General features: G+C 48.9%; 1 protein-coding gene across 1 annotated transcript in view; it reads left to right on the top strand.

Annotated features, from left to right (window-relative positions):
* The window catches only part of LOC125430513 (myosin-16), a 47,974-nt gene that overhangs the window by 29,983 nt on the left and 4,580 nt on the right, over positions 1 to 13,411 (top strand). Inside the window, exons 29-41 of the mRNA XM_048492473.1 lie at positions 661 to 747; positions 1,553 to 1,798; positions 2,399 to 2,516; positions 3,973 to 4,100; positions 5,053 to 5,249; positions 5,605 to 5,737; positions 6,786 to 7,002; positions 7,759 to 7,895; positions 8,486 to 8,589; positions 9,193 to 9,385; positions 10,228 to 10,431; positions 11,370 to 11,495; positions 12,554 to 12,724. Of these exons, the coding sequence (XP_048348430.1) occupies positions 661 to 747; positions 1,553 to 1,798; positions 2,399 to 2,516; positions 3,973 to 4,100; positions 5,053 to 5,249; positions 5,605 to 5,737; positions 6,786 to 7,002; positions 7,759 to 7,895; positions 8,486 to 8,589; positions 9,193 to 9,385; positions 10,228 to 10,431; positions 11,370 to 11,495; positions 12,554 to 12,724 (2,061 nt within the window). The remainder of the gene's footprint in view (positions 1 to 660; positions 748 to 1,552; positions 1,799 to 2,398; positions 2,517 to 3,972; positions 4,101 to 5,052; positions 5,250 to 5,604; positions 5,738 to 6,785; positions 7,003 to 7,758; positions 7,896 to 8,485; positions 8,590 to 9,192; positions 9,386 to 10,227; positions 10,432 to 11,369; positions 11,496 to 12,553; positions 12,725 to 13,411) is intronic.

Below are 13,411 nucleotides of genomic sequence, written 5' to 3'. Positions count from 1 at the left end.
CAGGAAGAGAGGGAACCAGAGGCTCCAAATAGTGCCTGTGTGGAAAAGGAATCTTCTCCACCACTGAATAACCTCAAATGGCTCTTCCTCGGCTCCCTTCAGCATGCGTGCAAAGTCAGGCGGGATACATAGTGCCCTTGCTATCTGCGCCTGGGTCTTAGTGGCTAGTTTTCCCCAAAAGCAGTTCTACATCCAACAGATCGCAGCTACTCATGTGAAGGCCCCTGGGTTAGACTGCTGGCGTAGAAGCCCTGTTCCGCCAAACCATATACTCATGCAAAATAACATTCTTTCAACCACTTTCAATACACTTTGCAGCTGGATTTTGCTGTGCGGAATAGCCAAATCCACTTGCAAACAATTGTGGAAGTGGATAGAAAGTTCACTATTCTGTATGTGCGGAAGTGACCTCAGTATTCCAAATGGATGGATTCTCCCATCAGCCACTTCCAGCACAAGGACAGTATGGTACCACTCACAAATACCTTGCAGCCTTTGCAAGGTTCAGTCCCCGAGGTGTGGGGTGACATCTCTGCTGCGACGTTATCCACCATGACTTTCTCACCATCTGCATTTTTGACATGTTTAAGAGGATGCCATCAGGGAATCTGAGCCAGGACAAAGCAGCACTAATATTTTGCTTTTCCTGGCTTCCTACAGATTGAGAAACAACGCAGCGATCTGTCCCGGGAACTGGAGGAACTCAGCGACCGTCTGGAAGAGGCTGGAGGGGCTACGACTGCACAGGTGAACAGTTGTCAGAGGAAGAGAGAGATCGAACACAGATGGGGGGCCCTGGAGTGTGTGTGGAAATGGGAGAACTGGAATTTGCATCATTAGTTGCTCTGCACCAAGCAGGAAACCTGTAGGGCTAGAGACAGAGAATCCTTTTTAAAAAGAGAAATGAAAACTGGTTTGAAAGTGACTTCACTTCCGAATGCGTGCACACCTCATTCAGAGGCCAAAGTGGGATATGATTTATGCCACGAGCATTCATACTCCTTTCACATCACCTCTGACATGCTGAAAAACTATCCTCCAAGTATAAAGTGGCTGCAAGTTATTGTACTGCATTGGTCCAAAGCAAAATCCCTCCCAAACCAAAATTTCATGACTTTTGTTTTGGAAAGAAACTAAAGCAAAGACGGAATGTCAGTAAATTTAGAGAAGGAGAAGAAGAGTTTGGATTTATGTCCCCCCTTTCTCTCCTGTACGAAGACTCAAAGAGGCTTACAAACTCCTTTCCCTTTCCCCCCTCACAACAAATACCCTGTGAGATGGGTGGGGCTGAGAGAGCTCTGAAGAACTATGACTAGCCCAAGGTCACCTAGCTGGCCTGTGTTGGAGTGCACAAGCCGATCTGGTTCACCAGATAAGCCCCCCACAGCTCAAATGGCAGAGTGGGGAATCAAACCCGGTTGTCCAGATTAGAGTACACCTGCTCTTAACCACTACACCACGCTGGATATCAGTATGAAGTGGATATCAGAAAATGTAGCAGTAGGTTTTGGGTCTTTGTTAGAAATTCATGCTCCCTCTTTCCCATCCCCAGATCGACCAGAACCGCAAGCGGGAAGCCGAACTGCTGAAGCTGCGCCGTGAGTTGGAAGAGGCTGCCTTGCAGAGCGAGGCCACCGCTTCCACCCTGCGCAAGAAGCACACGGACGCCATGGCGGAAATGACAGAGCACCTCGAGAGCCTGCAGAGGGTGAAGTCCAAGCTGGAGAAAGACAAGCAGGTCATGAAGGCGGAGATCGAAGACCTCAGCGCCAGCATGGAGACTGTCCAGAAATCCAAGGTGAAACGAGAGGAAGGGAAAATGAGTTCTTCTAAGTCAGGGGGTCCCAACCTTTTCGGGCCCATGGGAATGCTGGCACAGGGTGGTGAGCACAAACACAAAATGGCTGTCTCACACACACACACACACACATGTGCGCGCGCACAAACACACACACACCCTGAGTTAGTCCAAGTGCATGGAAGGAAAGAGGTAATTTTAAAAATGCACTGGGAAACAGGAGTGAAAAATGATTGGGACCAAATTCTGGTGGCAGCTGCTACCAAAGCAAAATTTATTTTAATCTAGACAGCCTATCAGATCTTCAAGGGCTTTTCAGAAGTTTTGCTGGGCAAGAATCCCAACTGATTCTACCCATTTTTTGAAAACTTTAGTGGGCACCAGGTAAAGTGTTGGCAGACAACGTCCTGGGACCCCTGTTCTCAGTCAACTGGATGAAAAGGGGTCTTGGGGCTGGTCTAGTGATCAGCTTCCATGCTAGTCTGTCCCTCTTCCTAGAGGTTTGCTCCCCACTCTGTATTTTGGTGAGCCCATCAGCCCTGCAGCAAAAGATAAGATAGGGCGTTGTCCAAGAACATCTGCTCTGCATTGTTTCCCCAGATGAACGCCGAGGCCCACGTCCGTAAACTGGAAGACAATCTATCTGAAGCCAACGCCAGGCTCGCTGAGATGGAGAAGAACCAAGCTGAAATCAATGCCATTCGGACCCGGCTGCAAGGTAGGAGGCCCTTCACTCTCTTGGTACCAAAGGACCTGTGCCTCTGTGTGCATCGCAAAGAATTTTGGGGCATCTTCGGAAGTGTCCATTCAGTTCTTAAGAAGCAATCCCTGGGCCTGTTGAGCCTCAGGCATAACTAAAACGCTCCATCTTCCCTGTGCAATGTAGGAAGAAATGCATGGTTTTTCTGTGCCATTACTGATATCCTCACTTAACAACAACAACAACCTTTCTTAGGCATACAAAATAAAATCTGATACATTACCAAAAGAAATTTGTGATCTTATAACCGAGACAAAGACAGAAGAACTGCATCTATTAGACATTACTTACAGAGTCCCATCACTTGTAAGATAATTTTTGCTATTTTTTCCCAAGAGCATATCATCTGAGTTATTTAATAGGAACCCCACGGCAGAACTGTCAGAGTCACTTACCAGATTTATCTAAGACCAGACAAGGAGAGAAATTTCTGATCCCCACATATCTCGGGCAGTCAAGTATAATATGGGCAAGAGTCTCCACTTGATTCTTACAATGTGGACAAACCCGATCCTGGAGACGGATAGTTAAATAGCGACCCTTTGTAATGGCAGATAGTAATTATATCTGGCCCTTGATATCCTCACTTTAGGGACCCTAACACACTTATCAGCAACTACAGGGCTTGTTATGGAAGTGGCCGTAGCTCACCAATAGAGCATTTGCTCTAGGCGCAGAAGTTTTGGTCCTCAGCATCTCCACACAAAACAAATCAGGTGGGAGGTTATGTGAAAGACCTTTGGTGGGGAGCTGCTAACCATCAGAGGAGATGATACAGTGAGACCAGTAGTCTGATTCTGCATAAGGCATCTTGGTATATTTAATGGAATACCATTGTGGAGGGCCCTTGGCTCTATGGCAGGGCATGCAGAATGTCCCCAGTTCAATCCTCAGCATCTCACTTGAAAGGGCCAGGTAACAGGTGATGTAAAAGACCTCAGCTTGAGACCCAGGAGAATAAATAAAACCTCAACTTGAGGCTCAGGAGAGTCCCTGTCAGCCAGAGAAGATAAGTCTGACCTTGATAGACTGTCTAACTCAGAATGAGGGAGCTTCACATGTTCGTGGGTTTCCTGGGACCCTTTGAAAACCAGCAGCAGGTTTTCCTTTTGGTCAGGTGGGTCCTTTGGGTCCCCCGCCCTTTCCTCCTCAGTGTCCCAACCGTAATAACCCAGAGCAAGGGTCCTCAAACTATGGCCCTCCAGATGTTCATAGACTACAATTCCCATGAGCCCTACCACTTGGCCATGCTGGCAGGGGCTGATGGGAATTGTAGTTCATGAACATCTGGAGGGCCATAGTTTGACGACCCCTGACCCAGAGGCTTCCGTTTTCCTCACAAGGAAATAAGCGATCACGTCCTCACAGTAGTCCTGATTTCCTCAAACCCCACGTCTCCTCTCACATACCATAGCTGAGAACAGCGATCTGAGCCGGGAGAACGAAGAAAGTCAGACTCGGCTGACCCAGATCATCCGGGTCAAGACGTCTCTCACCTCCCAGGTGGATGACTTCAAGCGGCAGCTGGACGAAGAGTCAAAGGTGAGGGGGGAATGGCGGCATTTAGGGGTACGAGAGAATAGACAACAAGAATCTCTTGATTCTGTGGTTTCCTCACCTAGGGTTTTTTTTAAGTCCCCTAAAATGTTGCTGCCAAACCCTTTGACTTAAGTGCCAGCTTGTTCAAGCTACGTTAGTCTCTGTTACTCCAGTCGATAATTGAGACACAGGAAAGGTTCAAGAGCTTTATTGAACTGTGTCAGGACCTTAGCTGTGTCAGGAACTTTTGCAGCCTGCATATATCTCCAAGTTTCCCACTTTCACAGACTCCCCCCTCCCCTCTGTTCCCACAATAGATTGTATAAGAGAAGAACAGCATTTAGACCGGTATTGTTGTGTGTTCTGGGATTCAAGGACAGCAACAGTCTCAATCTGGCCCCAGGGAGGGGGAGGAAGGAGGGAGGCATACTTCACTAGTTACAAGCACAGCGATTGAAACAGGATGGCCTGTTAACATACAGATAACAGTAAGTGCAGGTGTGACCTTGGCACCAACTGGTTGATGCCAGGCTGCGCGGGAGCCAGGCCTGACAAACTGGGGATCTGGCTTGAAACTAAGTAGACTTGCAGAAATAGAGGAAGGTGTTCACCCTCTATAAATAAAGGAAGTATCTGAATTTTTATTAACCATAGGCAATAGTGCATCACATACCGATGTAGTCCATAGAACTGGCTCTGTTTACCAGCCAAAAAGGTAAACACTCTTGGAAATCCACCATGAAATGAGCCATTTCGAATATGCAAAATAGACAAAGCACGCCTATGAGTAAATTTAGCCAACAGCGTAATTTGAACTTGGGCCCTATGAACGTAAGAAACCAAATGTTGCTGCTATGAACATTTGCCACCAAGAGCAGCCTGCAGAGGGCGACATAGAGCCACGAGGGGAGTTTTGAGGTTCGTAGATAAGTAGGAAACCAATGGGTCTCTCTAGTCCCGAAGCGCTGCGGTGGTGAGCCTGGCCAACACCAAGCACGACCTGGACCTGATGAAAGAGCAACTGGAAGAAGAGCAGGAGGGCAAAGCTGAGCTGCAGCGCCTGGTGTCCAAGCTCAACACAGAAGTCACCACCTGGAGGACCAAATACGAAACGGACGCCATTCAGAGGACGGAGGAGCTGGAGGAGACCAAGTGAGCAGGTTTCAAGGGGGGGGGGGTTCGGTCGAGGGGGGTTCCCAGTCCACATGGGAGGTCTCTGTTGACCAGGTGAGGCCAACAGACCACCACAATGTTGTTATATTTCAAATCTGAGCCCCTCAGCCTCTTAGACTCTGAAGCGGTAATTTAGCAAAGGCTACAGTGAATTCATTCAATCTCTGTGTGCCAGGAACAAAATTGCTCAGCCAGGATGGCGAGAGATGTTGCACTTGTGTCCTGCCCTCGTGGCTGCAAGATGGAGAAGAAGTGTGAGGGCCTGTGAGTGGAGGTGTGAGAAGATGCCATAGACTCCATAGGCTGATGGTATTGTCCTGCCTTCTTCTAACAGGAGGAAGTTGGCCTCCCGTCTCCAGGAGGCAGAGGAGACAGCTGAAGCAGCGCAAGCCCGAGCTGCCAGCATGGAGAAAAACAAACAGAGGCTTCAGATTGAAGTGGAAGACCTCACATTGGACCTGGAGAAGGTGAGGGGGTGGGCAACCGTGGTGTCACTCAACTGGTTATGAAACCTGCTATTGGCTAATCGGAATGACAGTTCAAAGTACCTCTGCCCACCAAGGATCTAGCGATCTGGATGCCCTCCCAATCTGAAGTTATTGCCGTTGGGTGTGTGTATAAAATGTTATCATGTTGCAGCCAACGTATGGCAACCCTGTAGGGTTTCCAAGGCAAGGGATGCACGGAGGTACTTTGACACTGCGTGCCTCCCATTCATAGAATCATAGAGATGGCCCCAAGGGCCATCAATCCAACCCCCTGAAATGCACGAACACACAATCAAACCACTCCTGACAGATGGCCATCCAGCCTCTCTTTAAAAACTTCCAAAGAAGGAGACTCCACTGTCAAACAGCCCTTACTGTCAGGAAGTTCTTCCTAATGTTTAGGCGAAATCTCTTTCCCTGCTCCTTGAATCCATTACTCCGTGTCCTAGTCTCTGAGGCAGCAGAAAACAAGCTTTCTCCCTCTTTGAAAGCCACTGTTGACTGTGTCTAGAACCAGAACGTGGCATGACCCAGCTTAGCTTCTAAGATCTGACAAGATCAGCCTAGCCTGAGCCATCCAGGCCTTTATGAACTGATTAACAGTTCCAATACTGTCAGTGTTGCTGTATATAGCTTAAAAGAGAGACAGAGAGGGACCAAGAGGTCTCTGCCCCAAAGAGCTTACAAGCCGGACTTTCACGAGAGGTAAAGCAAACAACTGATCACCATAATCTATCAAATCCCAACAGAGTTGTTCCTCTCAGGCTTCGGACACTGATTACAAACGGTGGTTGTGATAATTGTTTAGAAAACACACTTCATCACAATACAATAAATACTGACAGGAGAAGTGTGAAAAGTCCGTTCCCAACTAGAGTTCGCAAGCTAGTATTTTAACCATCCATTTGGGGCCTGGCTGCAGGAAACTCTGCTGTCCCTGGGTACAACAGGCAAGTGAACGATGAAGAACTGGCTGCATGAAGGGCAGATGCCCGCAATATGCAACCGCTTGGTTCCCTTTCCCCAGGCCAACGCTGCCTGTGCAGTCCTTGACAAGAAGCAGCGGGCTTTCGACAAGATGCTGGCAGAGTGGCAGCAGAAGTGTGAGGAGGTGCAGGTGGAGCTGGATAACTCGCAGAAGGAGTGCCGCATGTACATGACGGAGAACTTCAAGCTCAAGACGGCTTATGAGGAAGCCCTGGAGCACTTGGAATCCGTCAAGAAAGAGAACAAGACCCTCCAGGGTAGGTATACTTGTGGGGGTGGGGGGTGGGATTCTGCACTCTGAGAAAGTTATGTGCCAAGATAACCCTGAATTCTGGAGTATGTTGTAAAGATTTTGCACATTTGCACACTTGGATTGAGTGAAGGAGAAAGAGCTATACCAGCACAACAGCCCCCCCTACTGCCTGCTAGAAGAATTGGGGCAGTGCATTTTTCTTGATAGATTCCCGGCCATGAGGACTAGAAACTTGGGGGTTTTTTTCCCAAACGTAAGATCAGACTGTCAGGACGCTCAGTTCTACACCCCATGTAAGCAGAGGTGTTCCCTTCTGATCCATGAAATCCACATCTATATGTCTATTTAGAGTTTTACTTTAAGTTCTGTACTCCTGCTGTGTTCCTGTGGAGTTCACCCATACCGAAGCACAGATGAAGTAGAGATGGCTTTTGTGGGGCTGGCACAGGGTGAGATACGGAACATTTTCTGGTAGCCATCTGGGAGAAGAAGGGTGAAACACAAGGAGCTAGGGAAGTCAGGAACCGTGCTTCTTTCCAGTGTCTCTTGCTACAGCATCCAAGGCCTTCCACAGTGGTCAAGGCCCTTTTGCGAAACATCTTTGAAAGCCACGATTGACTGTGTCTAGAGAACCTTCTCCCGTAATCTCCCTCCAGAGAGGTTGGCAGGAGTGCCGTAGCACCGGTTCCCAGGTTTGGCATTTAACCGTCAGATTCAATATCTTTGTGTGCGTGTGTGTTTTGCGTCACTTTTTCTTCAGAGGAAATTAAAGATCTGATCGACCAGCTGGGCGAGGGCGGGAGAAGCGTGCACGAGCTGCAGAAGATGAAAAAGAAACTGGAGATCGAGAAGGACGAGCTGCAGGTGGCTCTGGAGGAAGCCGAGTCTTCCTTGGAGGTGATGGTTTGCTGTTTTATTCACCCTGGTTTATTCAGCCCTTCTGAGCTGCTGCTGAAGAAGAAGAGTTTGGATTTAAATCCCCTCTTTCTCTCCTGTAAGGAGACTCAAAGGGGCTGACAATCTCCTTTCCCTCCCCCCTTTCCCTTTGAGTCTCCTTACAGGAAAGGGGGAATATAAATCCAAACTCCTCCTCCTCCTCCTCCTCCTCCTCCTCCTCCTCCTCCTTCTTCTTCTTCTTTTTTTTTTCCTGGGGTTGCATTCCTACTGACCTGGGGGCCTGTCCACCAGATGTACTCTGCGAGGTCCCTACCTGGAACATAATCCCTGGACATACATGGGGTCCAAGTTGGATCATGACTGTAGGGAGAGGGGACCTGCCTCCCCTCCCTATTAAGTCCCTTTCCCCTGCATGCTATAATCCTGATCCAAATGGATAGTTATCTCTTCTCTCGGGCTGGAAGGAGGCTGCAAGCCCTCTGTTCACGGGGTTCTCACCCTCCCACACTGAAAGCATCCCCAAACAAGAGGCATCAACATCTCTTTCGAAAGCGTGGTACCCAAGCCTCTGTTCCTATGTTGGCCAACAGGTGGAAGAGAGCAAACTCATCCGCATCCAGTTGGAGCTGGCACAGGTGAAAGCAGACATCGACAGGAGGATACATGAGAAGGAAGAAGAATTTGAAGCTACGAGGTATGGAACATGGGAAGTGGGAGAGTCAAGGTTGGGTAAGCCATTGTCCATCCCGGAAGCCAAGATGTACCAGGGAAACTTTTTAAAATAGCTATCTTTGTGTGCAGCTAGATTTGAGTCCAGTAGTGTGTTGGAGACCAACAAAGTTTTTGGGGTGCAAACTTTCAGGAGTCACAGCTTCCTTTCTCAGGAACTTCATACCCCCCACACCTTGTTGGTCTCTAAGGTGCCACTGTACTTGAATTGTGCTGTTCTGTTGCACACGGACACAGCTCTGAAATTATCTTTGGGTGTGCGTGTGTAAACTGCTAGCTTCAAACCAGGTCATTCAAGGGAAACACATATCTGAAAAACAGCTGGGGAAATGGTGTTGCAAATGGAAAGCACATGGGCAGAAGGATTAGTGGAGGACTGCCCCTGCTGTTTCTCGACAGCAAGTTGGACCTTCTTTTGACTGCTTTGCGGCTATTCGGCAACAGCCAGGGCTCTCATTCTGGTGTCTGTTGCCAAATGTGTTGCTTGGCCAAGACAACACCCGGTTCTAAGGTTCCATATCTTGCAATGCAACCATCACAATGTGACTGCCTTGGCTTTCCACTGTAGGAAGAACCACCAGCGTGCCATCGAGTCCCTCCAGTCCAGCCTGGAGATGGAAGCAAAAGGACGGGCTGAGGCCCTCCGCCTGAAGAAGAAGATGGAGACGGACCTGAATGAAATGGAGATCCAACTGGACCACGCCAACAAGAACAACAGCGAGCTGGTCAAGACGCTGAAGAAACTGCAGCAGCAGATCAAGGTAGGGAGCGGATTCACAGGGAAAGGATGAAAGACGCCAGAAAGAAACCTCAGCGCCTGAGAGAGACTCTTGCTGTCCAGGGTTACGGTTAGGCGGAGGGACAGAACCCTGGTTGTTGTCCTCCCATAAGCAGGGCTCACTTAAGAGGGTGGCAAAGTCAAGCAAGGGCTGGTTCTGGGGTCAAGGCCGTCTCCAGGGTGGCAACCTGCCCTGAACCCAACTTGGTCAGGAAAGGGGAGGTTAAAACTTAAAATAAACAAACAAACAGGTAGGTGCATAGGTAAGTGGATGGATGGATGGATGGATGGATGGATGGATGGATGGATGGATGGATGGATGGATGGATGGATGGATGGATGGATGGATGGATGGATGGATGGATGGATGGATGGATGGACGGATGGACGGATGGACGGATGGACGGATGGACGGATGGACGGATGGACGGATGATAGATGGATGGACAGACAAATTGAAGATGACAGATGGACGAACAGATGGATGGATGAATGGATGGATAAATGGATGGATAAATGGATGGATGGGTAAATGGATGAGCGGACAGACAGATAGACAGATAGATGGAGGGAGGGAGTTCATGCCAGGGCTGGTTCTGTGGTCAAGGCTGTTTTGGGGGTACCAAGGTCAGGCCAGGCCTGGTTCTGTGGTCAGGCCACCCAAGCAACTGCTTATAGTGGTCCAATGAGGGGACCACGGATATACAGTTCAACCTGCTCTCTGCTGTATAGGTGGTGGAGTCAGTTGCCTGGCAAGCATCTGCTCCACATATCTGTGCTGGTCCAGACCCAGCTGTGCACCATCATCCCCCTTTGTATCTGCAGGACCTCCAGATGCAGATGGATGAGGATGCCCGCCAGCACGAAGAGCTCCGTGAGCAGTATAACCTCCAGGAACGTCGGCTCAGCCTCCTCCAGACCGAGCTGGAGGAAGTCCGCACTGGCCTGGAGGGCAGCGAGCGCTCACGCAAGCTTATTGAGCAGGAATTGGTGGATGTCACTGAGAGGCAAAATGAACTCAGTGTTCAGGTGAGACCAGGTTGCAGTTCTCCCAATTGGGGAGCTGGATTAGAGGATATTGGTACGAATGTGACAGGTTGAACTCAGTGGCCATGTTGTTATTTACAAGTGTCTGTCACAATTCAGTTATTAAGGGGTTAACTGTTTGTATGTAAACCAGTTGCTGAGGTCACTGTTTTATGACCTAGTCTATTGATTAGCCATTGGTCAGTAAATTGCCATTGCTTACATGTTAGCCAGCACGTATATCAGAAGTTGTATCTTAACTGTGTTTCTTTGTTTGAATACATGTCCACAGCCACAAGGCTAGATAGCAGAAAGAAACCAAGATGTAGACCTAGAGTAGGGGTGGCCAGCCTACGGTGCTGCAGATATTTATGGACTACAATTCCCATCAGCCCCTACCAGCATGGCCAGTTGGTATAGAGTATAGGAAGTTGGTATAGAGAAGAGTATAAGAAGTTCCTTCTATTTGAAGCTGACTGCTAACAGAATTATTATTATGATTTAGAGAGCCAGCGTGGTATAGTGGTTAAGAGCAGGTGCACTCTAATCTGGAGAACCGGGTTTGATTCCCCACTCTGCCGCTTGAGCTGTGGAGGCTTATCCGGGGAACCAGATTATCTTGTGCACTCCAACACATGGCAGCTGGGTGACCTTGGGCTAGTCACAGTTCTTCGGAGCTCTCTCAGCCCCACCCACCTCACAGGGTGTTTGTTGTGGGGGGGAAAGGGAAAGGATATTATAGGCCCCTTTGAGTCTCCTTACAGGAGAGTGGGGGGATATAAATACAAATTCTCCTTCTCCTTCTTCCCATGAAACCCATCCCCACTCACCGTATCCATTTCCTGCAGGAGAGTTCCTGTTGTATGTTTATTCTGACATTCTGTCAAAGTTCTTCTCCTCCCTGCCATTTTCCTTTCTAAAAATCCTGCTCCTTCCTGCAGAACCAAAGCTTGCTGGTGATCAAGCGCAAGCTGGAGTCCGATCTCCAGCACATCACCAACGAACATGAAGAGATCATCAGCGAGTACCGAGCGGCGGACGAGAGAGCGAAGAAAGCTGTGATGGACGTGAGTTCTGTCCTTGGGTTCAGCATGGGAATTGCAATGGGTTGGGGGCTTTTTCTGGGCAGGCATGAAGGGGCTCTGGCTTGGCATCTGCTTTGCCTACTGAAGGTCCCAAGTTCAGTCCCTGGCACCTCCAGTTAAAATGGTCAGGTAGGAGATGACATGAAGGACCTTGACTTGAGACCCTGGAAGCCACTGCCAGTCAAGAGTGGACAATACTGACCTCAATAGACCAAGGATCTGACCAGAGGTGTAGCAAGCGGGGAAAGCGCCCGGTGCACTGGTGCATCCTCCGACCCCACCCCGTCCTCGCCACTCCCCCACAGGGGCGTGCGCCCAGTGCGTCATGCAACCCCCTGTCCCTTGGAGCTACGCCTCTGGATCTGACTCAACAGAAGCCAGCTATATCTGCTCCAAACAATATGTTTCAAAATGAGCTGGTCATAATAATAGTGTTGGATGCAGGGATCTTTGACTCTTGAAAACGTATTCCCTGAAAAACGTCCTGGTCTTTAAGGTGCTGCAAGACTCAGATCTAAAGATAATCCATTGTTGCTGTTACGGGAAATCCCTTTTGTCCAAAAGGATACAAATAGGTCAGAATCTTTTTGCATTGCCAGTAACTAAAGTCCAAGGAATCACCTCCTCAAATCCCACACATTTCCATCGAGGTTGGGAACGGAAGTGGTGGAAAATGTTCTTAAGCCAACCCAATAGAGTTTTGAAGGCAAGAGATGTTCAGATGTTCTCTACATCAAGACCCTGGATTTCTTTGGCAGTGTCCCATCCAACCTGACCCTGCTTAGCTTCTGAGATATGACAAGATCGGGCTACTCTAGGCCATCCAGGTTGGGACAGAGTTGAAAAAACAAAACAAAATGGTGGCTAGGTAACTCAAAGCCTGCCTTGGTACTTTTCCTGACCTCCCCGCAAAAAAAAATATGGCAGCATTAGTCATTATACTCCAAGCCTTCATGCTCTGAAACAAACTTTTGATGCTCCTTGTGAATAATTGGGTCTTGACAGTCTAGCTTTACTCCCTCTCCCCCCCTTAATTTCAGGCATCTCGTATGGCAGAGGAACTGCGCCAAGAACAGGACCATTCTATGCATCTGGAGAAAATCAAGAAGAACTACGAGGTCACCATTAAGGACCTGCAAGTCAAGATGGAGGAAGCCGAGCAGCTGGCCCTGAAAGGCGGGAAACGTACCATCATGAAGCTAGAAACCAAAGTGAGAACACCCTCCCCTTATTCTTTTCTCCAGCGGAGACGCTGGTCACTTCCTCTGCTTTCAGTTGTTGGTGGATTAGAGATTTGTGTAGAAGGGATGTGTTCTCATCCAATGGCTCTTCTGTCCACTGAGCAGTTCTGCCTCTCAGTTGCCAAACTATAAGCTTGTTGTAGTATACATGCTGGGCTTGGGAGCCAGCGTGGCATAGTAGTTAAGAGCCGGTGGATTCTGGAGAACCGGGTTTGATTCCCCACTCCTCTGTCACAGTGGCAGAGGCTTATCTGGTGAACCAGATGTGTTTCCGCACTCCTAAGTTCCTGCTGGGTGACCTTGGGATAGTCACAGTTCTCTCAGAACTCTCTCAGCCCCACCTACCTCACAAGGTATCTGTTGTGGGGAGAGTAAGGGAAAGGAGCTTGTAGGCCACCTTGAGTCTCCTTACAGGAGAGAAAAGTGGGGTATAAATCCAAACTCTTCTTCTTCTTCTTTGCTTACCCATCTGCTTAGGGTGTTTGGCCAAAACATTTGTCCATGTTGGGCCAGAGCTCTTGACAACGGGGTGGATCAGAACTCCAACACATGCCATCTGGGTGACATTGGGCTAGTCATGGTTCTTTTTAGCTCTCTCAGCCCCACCTACCTTACAGGGTGTTTGTTGTCAGGGGGGAAGGGAAAGGAGATGGTAAG

Source organism: Sphaerodactylus townsendi, linkage group LG04 (assembly GCF_021028975.2).
Source record: "Sphaerodactylus townsendi isolate TG3544 linkage group LG04, MPM_Stown_v2.3, whole genome shotgun sequence".
In the NCBI taxonomy this organism is placed as follows: domain Eukaryota; kingdom Metazoa; phylum Chordata; class Lepidosauria; order Squamata; family Sphaerodactylidae; genus Sphaerodactylus; species Sphaerodactylus townsendi.
The sequence above is the reverse complement of the archived record's forward strand: the minus strand, read 5'-3'. Positions and strand labels throughout refer to the sequence as shown.